The sequence below is a fragment of the Lupinus angustifolius genome, chromosome LG06 (genome assembly GCF_001865875.1).
Source record: "Lupinus angustifolius cultivar Tanjil chromosome LG06, LupAngTanjil_v1.0, whole genome shotgun sequence".
In the NCBI taxonomy this organism is placed as follows: Eukaryota; Viridiplantae; Streptophyta; class Magnoliopsida; order Fabales; family Fabaceae; genus Lupinus; species Lupinus angustifolius.
The window spans coordinates 2,041,265-2,054,568 of NC_032014.1; the positions used below are offsets into that span (position 1 = coordinate 2,041,265).

Below are 13,304 nucleotides of genomic sequence, written 5' to 3' on the forward strand. Positions count from 1 at the left end.
AAGCAAGACTCATAAACGGTCAAACTTGTTGACCATCTTGGGCTTCATGATGTTTTACAGTCAAAGGTACTAGGAAGTTTGTCTTCCCATCACCATTACCTAAGCCCAATGTATCATGAATCATCTACTACTACTAGTATTTTCTAATATTTTTATTTGAACTTAATAATAATTAATATACAAATAAGTAAATAATATTATTCACTATATAAAAAACTTTTATATATTATCAATATGATTCACTTTTTTCGTTTATATCATTTATAGATACTCTTAAAATTTACTATGTAGATACTGCTGAAATTAGTATGATGATTTGATACTTCAACAATGTCTTTTCCCACATAAGCATAAGATCATTCAAAATTATCTCTATATGCATGTTAATTTTCTAAAACCTTTGATGTTATACATCCAATCCCACTTTGTAACATGATAATAAATCATATTGGGATTATAAGAGAGTGTTATAATATAGAGTGTAATATCTATATACAATGAACTGATATTGTATAAAATTATTACATTATTATTACATACATTTTCTATATAATATATATTATGAGTGGGTTACAACTTCGGATAAAATAGGAGCGTCTTCTTCCTCACTCTGCCTTCTCTTTTATAAAATCTTTGATGCTACTCCAAACTGAATGTGGTTCAGCCTTTCACACGTGACGACCCTCATTTATTCACGTGTGCTATCATACTTCCATCAATTCTTTTCTCTCCTTCTAATTCTGGCCCCTCTAAAATCCCCAATTCCCTTTCCATTCCAAAGGAATTATATTAAATCTGAAACACTTGTATATATTGGATGTTAAATTTCTAGGTACAACTTTATCTATCATCAACATAAAATTCTCTAATAACCAATTTGCAAAATCTTTGTTCAACGTAAACCAGCTTTAATGTTTTAGCTTTTCCCCCTTGTTAAAGGGAAACAATTCCTTTTGCAGATCGATCAACCTTTTCAATTAACTGGAATATTAAGAAGGAGTTCATACTTAAGTTGTTTAATGGATTTGACTATTTATTATGGGTGACTCCACTTTAGAGTATCATATCCAAAAGTAACTTTTTTGAAGGGAAAAAAAAGAGATGATTAGATTATGATAATAACTGCAAATTTGATTGATACTCAACAATCACATGAACAACTACAACAACCAAATATTTATTTCACTAGTAAATCTAGAAAAGCATTAGAGGTGTTAGTATGGAAAAGTATAAGACAATACTACATGAAGTTCTCTTCCTTAGGAGCACATCTGTTGTCTTATATTTTGTACCACTCCATATACCATAAGCTGGTGATTGGTTAAAAAACTATTTAATAATTAAATTTTAATTTAAATATATTTTTTCTGACCAATGATATGCCTATATAATATGGAGTGAGATAAAGTGTGAGACAGCATATAATTGTATCCTCTTCTATGATGTGAACTATCTAAGCACTATGTTTTCTCGGGTGTAACTATTCTTCCCATGATCAGCATACATTTTCTTCATTCTATTTTCCGTTGAATAAATATTTGAACGTATATTACATTCGGGCTTACGTTTAGATGCAATCCAATGATATCAGGCTCAATAACATCACAAAATGTGCTAAATTTAAATGGTTTGAGACTTCTCAACCCAACCAATAATGACAGACATATAGTCAAACTTTCTCAACTTAATTATTTTGACTCACTTCATGTCTTCGCTTAAGACATATTATCAATTATTATTTTGCTCATCTGAAACCATAGTAGTATACCCTCACATGCAATAATATTGTTCGAATAACATTTTGTTGATTACATGTTTATGGATTTCAAATTTATAAATAAATCATTATGATAATGATAATGATAATTCACTATTTATTTCGGTGAATGAGTATCTGGCAGTCAATGACTACTGTAATTTAAAAGTCGGTATTCCACAAAATATAGTGGCATCTCAGGTTTTGGATCTTGTGTCCTTTAATTTAATTTAATTCTAACATTATCAAGTTAGTTATTCAAACTGAAATGTGGATTAAGAAATATATTAGGCCATGACCTCAAGTCTTTGTTTGGTAAAAATATTCACTCTGCTCAGATCCTTCTTTTATTAGTGTATACAAATTTTTCAAACAGTCACGGTTTTCCGATTATCAGATTAAGAAAATGCTTTCATTGACTGTAGCTTATAAACAAAAGCGTGAAGACTCATGGTAGGTCTAGTCCACATTGTTTAATTCTTTACCAATAGGTTATTACGGAGTGCCATAAAGTGTAAATTTAAATTATCTTTTATGCAAAGAATAACTTGACCAATAGTTAAAATTCAATGGTTGATTTGTGAGTTAGGTTTTGGATGAGAATAAATGAAAAAATAAGGTTTTTAGACTCATTCTACACAAGTGTATTTCATGATTCTAAAACCTTCCATTTCATTCATCTCCAAAACATAAAACAGATTCTAAAACATGCAAAATGGGCAAGAGCTTTTCTCACTTTTCTCTAAATTTTAATGTACAACTTTTGCATAAAAAAGGTTTTGGTTGTTGTTACATTATTTATTTATAGATAATTGATAGGGCATAGGATTTAGTTCGTTTAAACTTATTTTATCTTGTTATACATCTTTGAAACTTTGAATCGATCACTATCTTTTCTATGTTAACAACTTTATTTTGGTAAGCAATTTTCTGATCTATTTACACTTAATTTCAACGATTTTTTCATTCAAAATGTATTCAACATGACAACAACAAACTCAAAACTAGGATTAACAAGGATGGAAAAATATCATCATAAAAGGGAGCAAGCGGAAACAAGGTGGAGTTTATAATGAACACTATGACCAAATGAAACCTTTGCCATAGATGCACAAAAGTGACCATCCAACAGCTCTTAAAGTAAGAAACACTCATGACAATAGTTAAGTAATATATGTTTGATTCCTCTTAAGTTTGAGTATTATGAATGGAAAAAATACTTATTTGAAGCTTCACATATATGTGAATGTTTTCAGCTATGATTAGTGTGATGATACATGTGGGAAAACAAAAAATACAGAGAAACGCACAAGTGAAATATCACTTACCATATATATATATAATGAATACCCCTTGGCCAATCCACCACATTCAAATCTCTCTCTTTACTAGTGTATGTGTAGAGTATAGACATCTATGATATAACCTCCTCAAAACCCTGTAACTCATAATTAACCTCCTTTCCTTCTTTTTTTTGGCACCCTTCCAACTCATTACTCCACTCTTCCCCTCTCTCCATTCAACCTCAAAATCCACCTACCCATGTCTAATATCTCTCCCGTGATTGAGTAATTAGATTCTACCTACGAATTAAGTGTTGAAGTTTGAGAGATTTTTTTGATCATAACATTACGTAATTGAAACAAAAGAAATAATATGGGGAGCTCTGGCATCTCCATTTCTTTGTCCAGTCTTATGTGTGAAGAAGGTGGAGCTAGCTTCCTTGTTGAATATGATGAAAATACTAGCATTGATTCACTTTATAACCCATGTTTCATTTTGGATGATGAAGAGAAATACATTGAATATTTGTTCACACAAGAAATGGGGTTCTTATCCCCTAGTTGTCCTGGTTTGTCATCAAATCATGATTGCTCAAACAGATTCTGGTTGAGAAGTGCTCGTCTTGATGCTATTGATTGGATTTTCATTGTTAGATTTCATCACCCAAGCTTAAGAATTTTTGCTTGTGTTTTGTTATTAATATTTCTCTTGCTGATTTGTGAAGCTTTTATTGTTTTATTCAGACACAGGCAAAATTTGGATTCAAAGTTCACACAGCTTATTTATCAATCACATACTTGGACCAATTCCTTTCAAAGCGATCCATCGATGTAAGCCTTTAATTTAATCATAGTTTCAACATAGTATCAATTTTTTGCTGATTATAACTTTTCCATTATGATATAGGAATCCAAACCTTGGGCTATTAAGTTATTATCAGTGGCATGTTTATCCCTAGCAGCAAAGATGGAAGAGCAAAATGTGCCCTCTCTATCTGAGTATCCATCAGAAGAGTATAGGTTTCAGAACAGAGTGATTAAGAACATGGAGATAATGATTTTGAGTACATTGGAATGGAAAATGGGATCAGTAACGCCTTTTCCTTATCTGCATTACTTTGTCACCAAGTTCTGCCCTGGATCCAGACCAGAAACTATAATCACAAAAGCCATTGATTATATTGTGGCACTGGTCAAAGGTGATTTAAAGTAAAGCAATTTTCTAATTAAATAGTAATAGTACTATAATGATTATATAATTATTTGAAAGTTTATTTTTTTATGTGCAGATATTAATCTGATGGATCAACGGCCATCTATTATTGCTTCAGCTGCTGTATTGGCCGCTTTTGATGCTACATTAACAAGAAATGCTATAGACCTTATGATAAGTGCAATCTCATCATGGGGAAATATAGAAAGTGTAAGATTATTTTTTTAGTAGAGCATTCACATTCTTGAAATTTTCTTGATTGGATAAAGAAAATTAAAGAGATGAATAAATAAAAGAACACAATTTGATGATGTTTCTTAATTATATGCAACAGGGGCATGTATTTTCATGTTACAATCTGATACAGGAGAAGAAGAGAAACAAAGTTAAGACCCCTTCCTCGAATCTATTTTCCACCCATTCAACATCCACGTGTGTTGTTGAGAACCCATTTGACACTTCTTCAGGAACCAAGAGAAAACATCCTTTTGAGAACAGTAAAAGTTGTCCTGGACAAAAGCTACATCGGCCATAGTTTGCACCTGATAGAGTTTATTATGTTCCAAAGGAAAATATGGTTGGTATTTATTGATTGGATTAGGATCTTTTTTCAACTGAAAATTGATTATTGTCAGTTTTATAGGTTTAGTTGGAGTCATCCACTATTTCGTGGAATGATTTAGCATTGACGATTGGGGTTTTTATTTTTCAATACCCAACAAAAAGTGTTAGGGAGTAACAACCAAGAAAACATAGAAAAAGGAACGAGTAAATAAATAAATAAAAGTTGTTAGCTATAGCCTACAGCGAGAAGAATGAAGATGACTCAAAGTGCACAAGTCATTCATTAAGGAGGTGAAATGAAATGTCAGAAAGCTAGATATTGAAGCCTATTTCTTGATAGTGATTTCTGGCAGTGTTTGCTTTCTTGAAATGCCCCTACTACATTTTTTTACTTTTTCAGTTGCATTTCTTTCTTTCCCTTATTTTTGTTAGAATGATATTTTTATGTTTGTAACTTTGGACACAATAATTATAGTTATAGCAACCCTACTACCCTATGATGGGGAGCTTGGGATGCTTTCTATGTCTTTCAAAAGGCTGAAAGCCATAGAGAATGGAGAATTGATTTTGGTTGATTTAATGTATCTATGTTGCATTTTTTTTGGCCTTTGATAATGCTTGGAAAGTTGAACGTGATTATATGTTTGCTTGGGACAAGGCTCCTTTTTCAGGAGGACTAGGAAACTTTATGTAACTCTTAGTTGTACTGTAAATTAGTGATGTTATTAGAGCCCTATGAATGGTATAGCATTTGGGGTGTAGGTTTAGTACGGTTCTTAGCATGGCCTGTGCTAATAAGTTACTAAAATATTAATCAAACGGATGAAAGGTTAAAAATCTGAGTGGTTACACTGCGTGGGCTTTAATTTGGTTGCTACCCAATTGAGAAAAAAGGTGAGGGCATTATGGCCTAGCACAGAACATTGTAGATCATGAGAGTCCTCTACTGGGTCATGAAAACTCATAAACTTAAGCACATTTTCTCATGAAAAACAGAATTTCAGATGCCAAATTAAATAAATACATGCAACATGCATCCCTGTATTACTATTAAGTGCTTTAAATATGATGAGTTGCAAGGTAAAAGCACAACATGTATTTGTATTCATTCCCACATCCACGTACCGTTGCAAATCACGTATCAGTAAAAAGTTTTCCTTGTTCTCGAACCTACTAATACCTGAAACTAATTACCAACAATGCGTTGATCTACTGATATAAGACCCTATTATTGTGATGCGTTTAGCTAGTAAGATAGGGCTAGGGGAGAGGTAGGAGATAAGGAAGATGAGATTCAAGGGAAATTGGTGTCAGAATCTTTATCATCCACAAGTTCTTGATGGTTGCATACATATTGAGACTGGCACCAATCTTGTATTTTGCCCAAACAGATTACCGTGAGTACCCTATTGTTGTTCCTTGCTTCACATGGAGACTAAACCAAGTGAAGGAGATTCTTTTAGACCCTGTGTAGCACATTCTTGGTAAAAATCTAACAGTTAATATTGCATGTATGGTTGGATTGACCTTGAATGCTGATACACATTATGAGTGAAAAGGTTCACCCACTGATAAATCTTCCCATGTTGAAAATATATATTTGACAAACGAGTACATTTACTCTTGTTGAAGTGTTCACATTTTTTCAATAGATTAATTACTACGGAATCGTTTATTAGAATTGGGCAGTAACTTTTTCTAGTGAGCTAGTTTCTGAAGTGAAATGATATGCAAATGTTTACCATGATATTAATCATTAGAACTTATGGTGGCGTTTGAACCGTATACTCACGTATTTTTAAACCGTATACTCACTTATGGTTTAACGTTGTAATTGTTGTGAGTTTAACATTCTGAATAATAAATCCTATCGACCACATTTGATGTCATACGGTTTGAATGCCCAAATGTTTGTCCATATACATAATTGTCAAGGAATGGGTTGCAGAGATATGTTCCTAATGTTCGTTGTAGTTGGACCACAAACATTTACGTCATCATAGGGTTAAAACACTTATGCTCTTATGTATGTCATAAGAAAAACGTTATTGTCTTATTTTCGTTTCTTATTTTGGATTGGACATTAATTACTTGTCTCATTTGCGTGACATATGAATTGTGGACAAAACTAGCTTTAGGGAAGGGACATTAATTACTTGTCTCAATTTGCATCCTTGTTCAGTTGCTGCTCGATAATTTAATCATGTTTGAATCGGATTCAGTTTTTCTTCTTCGATTGACTCTGTGTGAAGAATGTGGAAGTTGAATTTGTAGAATCTGCCTTTTCTGCTATCAAGATTGCTGACGCACCAAAGAAGAATGTAGTTTTGGTTTGGATTTCTTTATATCATTGATTGGTATTAATCAATCATCTATAAGATCATTAACAACATCAATTACATAAAATTATGTAATTATAATATCACTTCGCCATTCAGTAGATATTGTATTATGCATTTTTTCATAGGTAGACGAGGCATTCACTCAGTTTGGTTTCGAAGACGAGAGCATCAAAGATTTGAAGCTCTTGATGCATAGCAGAATTCGGTAACCATTTTTCTGCTAAATTGAAATAAGGTAGAATGTTTGGCAGCACTGATGTACAACCATTTTCAATCCAATGACACTAAAAGAGTCAACATTGTCTACAGCAACCAAATCAGGTTTCTACTTCATCCATCATTCTACAGGCCTTGAAAATAAACTAATAAATAAATTGGTTAAATAGTGATTTGCCAGTTGCTTGTTGATAACTGCTTCGAGACTCCAAATGATCAGTTAGCTGCGCCATTTCTGGTTATAACCCAAAAAAGCCTCGAGCAATACCAGAATTAGTGAAACTATAGAAATAAAGGACCTCAAAGCACCGTAACAGCTAAGTTAACAAACCCTAACAAATCAATTGTTTTTCGAGAGAAAAGATGCGCATTAAAGTGCTTCAAACTGGGATCTTCTTTAGTTGTGCAGCAATAGGCATGCCTAGAAATCCAACCAATAAGCTAAAGAACCACTGTGCCAGAGTGAGAGGTGTTGTGTTTGCGAAGGTTCCCAAATACTCAACTATTATGATTTGAAATAAAACAGTGACACTGAGGACAGCAGCGAAAACATAATTATCGAATATGCCTTTGAAAACGTCTATTTTCTCCATCTCACGTGAGTTTATCTCATTGAAAACCTGCATAACCAAATCAACCAACATTTAGTCAGGCACATTTATCCAACAGGTAAATCTGAATTATCATTTACTTAGAATTAATCTTCCCTCATTTGTCAATTCAAGTTTTGGAGTCATAAATTTTCCTAAGCAAATTGGTTATGTTAACCTTGGGCTGTCAAACATGCCTGCTTCTACAATCTAACAAACATTGTTTAGTTTTTCAGAAAATTTACCTGACAGAAGACAAATGTGTTGAAAATAAGTGTGTTTAAGACCACATCCGAATCAGTGCCATTAAGGGAAAATATGGATTTTCCTTTTGCCTGCAGAAACCATATCACCATAAACTGATACAATGATTGTCCCAAGATATTCCTCCACATGACATTGCTGATGAAATTCCCCTTCCTTCCAACAGGCAAGCGCTTCATTAAATCATCATTTGGAGGTTCGGTTGCAAGTGCAAGTGCTCCGAGTGTGTCCATTATCATGTTCACCCACAAAAGTTGAACAGCTGTTAGTGGTGCAGTTCCTGTACAAAAGAATGCATTGCATTTAATGTCACAAGAAAAATCTGAGTACAAAAAGCTTTTATAAGCTATCATACAGGTTGATGTGAATTTCACAATCAAATGAGGCTAATTATCTCACTAACCAGTCACACAGGCTGATACGAAGTTCACTATTAATGCTACCACGTTAACAGTCAGCTGGAACTGTACGAATTTTTGAATATTTATGTAAACTGATCGTCCCCATTTGGCCACAGTCACTATTGTGGAGAAGTTGTCATCAAGAATTATGACATCTGCGCTTTCTTTTGCGACCTGTACAAATACAAGATTAAGAGTTAAATGACTAAAATACTGCATAATATCTCCCTTTCTTTGTTTCATATATCTGACCATGCTTTAAAATTACATGACCCTCTTTAACATAGGGAAGCATTGCATTTGCATTGCACTTACCTCAGTTCCAGCAATGCCCATTGCAAGCCCAATGTCAGCTTCATGAAGGGCTGGGGCATCATTTGTTCCATCGCCAGTTACAGCTACAACTTCCCCAAAAGTAGTACGCAGGTGTTTCACTAATGTATGTTTGTCCAAAGGTGAAGATCGAGCCATAACCTACAAGAAATTCATTAAACATCATGTTACTGAAAGGATCAACGATAATTCATTGGCACGATTGAGTAGAGTATTAAAGGAATCAAGATGTTGCATATAGAAAGTAAAAAGCACCTGAATTTTGGGAATGAGTTCCAACAATTCCTCTAGACTTTTCTCTCTAAATTCTGGACCTTCAATGGCTATGCCATCATCTGTCAAAATCCCACATTCTCTGGCTATAGCCTTAGCAGTGTTAATATTGTCTCCTGTAACCATCCTTACTGTTATTCCAGCAGAACGGCATTGGGCTACAGATTCCTTAACACCAGGACGAACAGGATCTTTGATGCCAACAACTCCTATACAAGTATAACCAGAAACAGGAATAGGATCTTCAGCAGAGAACCCGTTTTCCAATTCCATATAAGCAAGGCACAGAGTTCTTAGTGCCTCATTAGCAAACTGGTTTATTGTAGTCTTAAGACGATTACACAATTCTTCATCAAGAGGGACAACCTCGCCATTTGAGTTAAGAACCTTGTCACAAGCAGCCAGAATTATTTCAGAAGCACCTTTACAGTGTGCTCGTAATCCTCCCCCTGGGAGCTCCACCACTACACTCATTCTTTTCTTAGTAGAGTTGAATGGCTCAACTTTAACAAGTTTACATGCTTGTCGCTCTGCTTGAAAGTCGGAACCTAGTGACAATCCAAACTCCAATATTGCAGTCTCGGTCGGAGTCCCTAAAATCTCATGTTTTCCTTCTTTATTAATCACCACTTCTCCTCCTGTGTTATTGAATATTGACTGTTGCAGCAGTTTCACAACAGAAGGTGGGAGTTCAGAGTTCAAGCTAGAAGCCTTGTTGCTCACCTCTTTGTCATTCATACAAATGCATGTTTTCACAACAGTCATGTGGTTGGTTGTTAGTGTCCCAGTCTTGTCACTGCATATAGTTGTGGCTGATCCCATAGTCTCACACGCTGCCAAATGTCGGACAAGGGCTTTGTCATTCATCATTTTCTTCATAGCAAATGCAAGGCTCAATGTCACAGCTAATGGAAGCCCCTCCGGAACAGCAACAACAACTATTGTAACTGCAATGGCAAAGAATTCCAACATCTCCAATGCATCATCCCCATCCCAGCTCCATAACTTTCCTTGTTGGAGTTTATGGCTCACTAGTCCTTGCACTAGAACTGCAAAAGTAATCACTGCAAAGAATAGACCTATCTTCCCAATGATGGTTGCCACTCCATTCAATTTCACTTGCAACGGAGTTTCATCTTCTCCACCTTCACTGAGAGTAGCCATCAGCTTACCCCATTGAGTCCTCATCCCAACAGTGGTAATCAACATCTTGCATGATCCATCTTGGACCTTGGTTCCAGAAAGGAGAAACGGATTTTCAGAACTCACCATCACTGGCTCACTCTCTCCTGTTAAACTTGACTCATCAATCAACACAGAAAATCCCGAAACAAATAGTCCATCAGCAGGGACTTGGTCACCAATGCCAAGATGTACAACATCACCAGGGAGTAATTCATATATTGACATTTTCTGCCGATAACTATCTCTTGTGACCTGAATGGATATCTTCTTCTTCTCCTTGTCTAAATCCTTGAATTGCAATGATTGGCGATAATCACTTGTTGCTGTTACAAAGACAACCAGTAAGATACTTGCAACAATTCCAAGACCATCATGGGCCCCCTTGGGCCATCCTTCAGTTGCAATACCAACTATCAGAGACACAAAAGCACACACTGCAAGTATCATGAGAGTCATGTCTTGAAGGGCTTCCCAAACAAAAACCCAGAAACTCTTAGCTGCACTTTCAGTAAATTTGTTGATTCCATATATTTGTTGTCTCTTGTTCAGTAAATCAGGTTCACTTCTAATCCCCTCAGTGGTGGATGTAGAAAGTTTTTCCGCAATACCACTAGCCCCACCATGAACTTTGAGTTTTTTCACATCATGGCCTTCAACAATGGACCCCAATTCATCACCACAGATTTGGAAACCAGCAGCTTCCACTTCATCAGGCACAATGTAATTGCTTGGTTGCACGCCTGTGGGTATGATAACAATTCACAACTAAACATATTGATTCTTTACTTAGTATTAGAATAATGCTGAAGAAACTTACCTTGCAAAAATTGAAATGCAGCTTGAGAAACCAAAACTGCTACCCTTAGCTTCTCCTGCAGTAAGGAGAGAATGAGTCTTCCAGAATTAAAACATGAAAATGCACATTCTATGCGTTGTTACTTTGAGCAAATAAAAGATGAATCATGTTTATTTCTCAGTACCTTACTAAGAAAAACAGTCCATTTATAGAATAAGAAAAGAAAATGATCATATAACATCTGAGTATGGGTGAAAGGAGAATTATAAGCAACCACTCAAAAAAAACTACAGACAACACCAAGAACATAAAAAGAAATTGTAGAATGCAACAATAAAGGGAAATAATAAGTAACCTTAAAGAGGTCAAGAAAAATTATGAACTTTTTGAAATTACATAGATAAGCTGTGATGTAATCAAATGTTGTTCATAACCAACTTGCTCCTGATGCTTTGATAATTATTTTGAGATGTCCAAGTGTTGTTATCTATTTGTATTATAGTGCATATATATGTTAAATCTATATTGCCAAGATCTCATTAGCAATATCGAATATAAAACTCCAGAGTTGTTAATCAATGCACTTCTATTCATTTTGTCCTTCTATAAGGAATGTAGCAACATTCAAGTTGTTTATCTGCCACTCTGATTAAGATAAGCTCAAGACTAATAACATGTAAAAAACTTAAGTGTAAAGTACATAATTGTGTCTTTATGAATTCTGGGTCAGAATTAGTAAGAATGAGATATAAGCAGCAATTTGGGACTTAGCTTTGAAATTCATGTCCTAATCTTGAATTGGAAGGAACAAGGGTCAAAGGAGATGATGCCTTTACTCCTTCCTCTATTCAATTTTTAGAATTTTAAACGTACAAGGTATATCAATATGAACATAAAAACAGGTTACATTATTATTGTACAGAGGGGGGAACCAGAGGATAATTAAAGGCACAAAATGTCTCCAAAACATTGTGAAACAAATATAAATAGAAATATTTCATGTCACATTCATCATCCATTTACTTATTTGGTTTTTGTGTTAAAAACAAAATTAAGGGCGGTATAGAAAAACAAGAATTCAGCATCAAGAAAATTTAAGGATTCCTTAACCAAGATACCCTTATTGCAAGAACCGTTCTTTAATTACTGTTTAGAGACATGAGATACAAACAACATGGTTAATCTGTTAAATCTGTGTCTCTCGTTAGTCTCATAGTGTTTCTAACATATGAGTATGAAGAAAAGCTCTTACCTTTTTTGTGTGTCAAGTGTACCCATTATCTAAAATTTCATTGAAGCATACAAGAATGTTGAAATTAAAGGGAAAAAGCTTAGAACAGGTACCTGATTGGTTCGACGCATAGCAGCAGCTTCTTCCCTCTTGGAAAGATTGGCAGTGAAACGAAAGCGTCTTTTGGGATTCTTGACAAGTCCACATAGTTTCCTCCATCTTTGAAGAGCCTCTTCAGATGAGTTCTTAGCCTTAACTCCTCCAAAATTCTCATTTAGATAACTCTCCATAACCACCCCCAACAATACAATACCACTATCCTTTGCTTTGTTTTGTTTTCAAGTATATACTTTGATGTTTGCTTTTGATTCTTTCCCTTTTCTTTCTGAGTTATGTTATGAAATATCAATTGGAAATAATCTTAGTCAGACACTTGTGGATATAAAAAGGCATAATATTATGACTAAAAAGCAAGTAGAAAGTAATAGTTAGCAGCCTTATTATAAGTTAGGTATATGTATATATATATATACACACTTTGAATGTCATTTCGTGGAGAGAGAGAGAGAGAGAGAGAGAGAGAGAGAGAGAGAGAGAGAAATGAGGGAGAGGAACTAACCTTGTAAAAAAGACAAAGTGGTTGTTTCTTAGAACCTCATATCATGTTTTGTGTGTGTTGGGAAAAAACTTGTAGATGAGTTGAAGAAGCAGAGAAATGGGAAAAGGGGATCCTAAGAGAAGTAATAATAATAATAATAATAATGGTCTCTAAAAGTGTGTGTTGTTTTGGATGGATCGATAATTTGGGTTAGTTAACCACTACGCGTAAGTATTAAATTGGTTATTAATTATACTTG

At 34.5% G+C, this 13,304-nt stretch overlaps 2 protein-coding genes and 1 long non-coding RNA gene across 6 annotated transcripts; 2 read left to right on the forward strand and 1 right to left on the reverse strand.

Annotated features, from left to right (window-relative positions):
- LOC109348810 (cyclin-D5-1-like) lies at nucleotides 3,186-5,384 on the forward strand. 2 transcript variants are annotated; one of them, XM_019589377.1, is made up of 6 exons: nucleotides 3,186-3,324; nucleotides 3,448-3,688; nucleotides 3,784-3,870; nucleotides 3,947-4,238; nucleotides 4,329-4,462; nucleotides 4,587-5,384. In XM_019589377.1, the coding sequence occupies exons 1-6, from the start codon at nucleotides 3,299-3,301 to the stop codon at nucleotides 4,785-4,787; spliced, it is 981 nt and encodes a 326-aa protein (XP_019444922.1). In that variant the 5' UTR covers nucleotides 3,186-3,298; the 3' UTR covers nucleotides 4,788-5,384. The 2 variants fall into 2 exon arrangements, with proteins under 2 accessions (XP_019444922.1, XP_019444921.1); XM_019589376.1 differs by having other exon boundaries at nucleotides 3,186-3,688.
- LOC109348807 (calcium-transporting ATPase 2, plasma membrane-type-like) lies at nucleotides 7,365-13,203 on the reverse strand. 3 transcript variants are annotated; one of them, XM_019589374.1, is made up of 8 exons: nucleotides 13,067-13,203; nucleotides 12,561-12,817; nucleotides 11,238-11,292; nucleotides 9,218-11,160; nucleotides 8,945-9,103; nucleotides 8,632-8,803; nucleotides 8,210-8,508; nucleotides 7,365-7,994 (listed from the first exon to the last, which is right to left on the reverse strand). In XM_019589374.1, the coding sequence occupies exons 2-8, from the start codon at nucleotides 12,735-12,737 to the stop codon at nucleotides 7,755-7,757; spliced, it is 3,045 nt and encodes a 1,014-aa protein (XP_019444919.1). In that variant the 5' UTR covers nucleotides 12,738-12,817; nucleotides 13,067-13,203; the 3' UTR covers nucleotides 7,365-7,754. The 3 variants fall into 3 exon arrangements, with proteins under 3 accessions (XP_019444919.1, XP_019444918.1, XP_019444917.1); XM_019589373.1 differs by having other exon boundaries at nucleotides 12,561-12,832; XM_019589372.1 differs by lacking the exon at nucleotides 13,067-13,203 and having other exon boundaries at nucleotides 12,561-12,947.
- Nucleotides 11,382-12,545, forward strand: LOC109348812. The gene is made up of 2 exons (XR_002107803.1): nucleotides 11,382-11,580; nucleotides 11,622-12,545. It is a non-coding gene; the product is annotated as an uncharacterized LOC109348812 (long non-coding RNA).

Excerpts from the sequence above, each read along its gene's own strand:
- LOC109348810 (XM_019589376.1), top strand. The coding sequence starts at position 3,413 with ATGGGGAGCTCTGGCATCTCCATTTCTTTGTCCAGTCTTATGTGTGAA. Across the intron at positions 3,689-3,783 it reads CTATTGATTGGATTTTCATT|ACACAGGCAAAATTTGGATT; the intron begins GTTAGATTTCAT and ends TGTTTTATTCAG. Across the intron at positions 4,463-4,586 it reads CATGGGGAAATATAGAAAGT|GGGCATGTATTTTCATGTTA; the intron begins GTAAGATTATTT and ends TATATGCAACAG.
- LOC109348807 (XM_019589374.1), bottom strand. The coding sequence starts at position 12,737 with ATGGAGAGTTATCTAAATGAGAATTTTGGAGGAGTTAAGGCTAAGAAC. Across the intron at positions 11,161-11,237 it reads TGCATTTCAATTTTTGCAAG|GCGTGCAACCAAGCAATTAC; the intron begins GTAAGTTTCTTC and ends TCATACCCACAG. Across the intron at positions 9,104-9,217 it reads AACTCATTCCCAAAATTCAG|GTTATGGCTCGATCTTCACC; the intron begins GTGCTTTTTACT and ends AATTTCTTGTAG.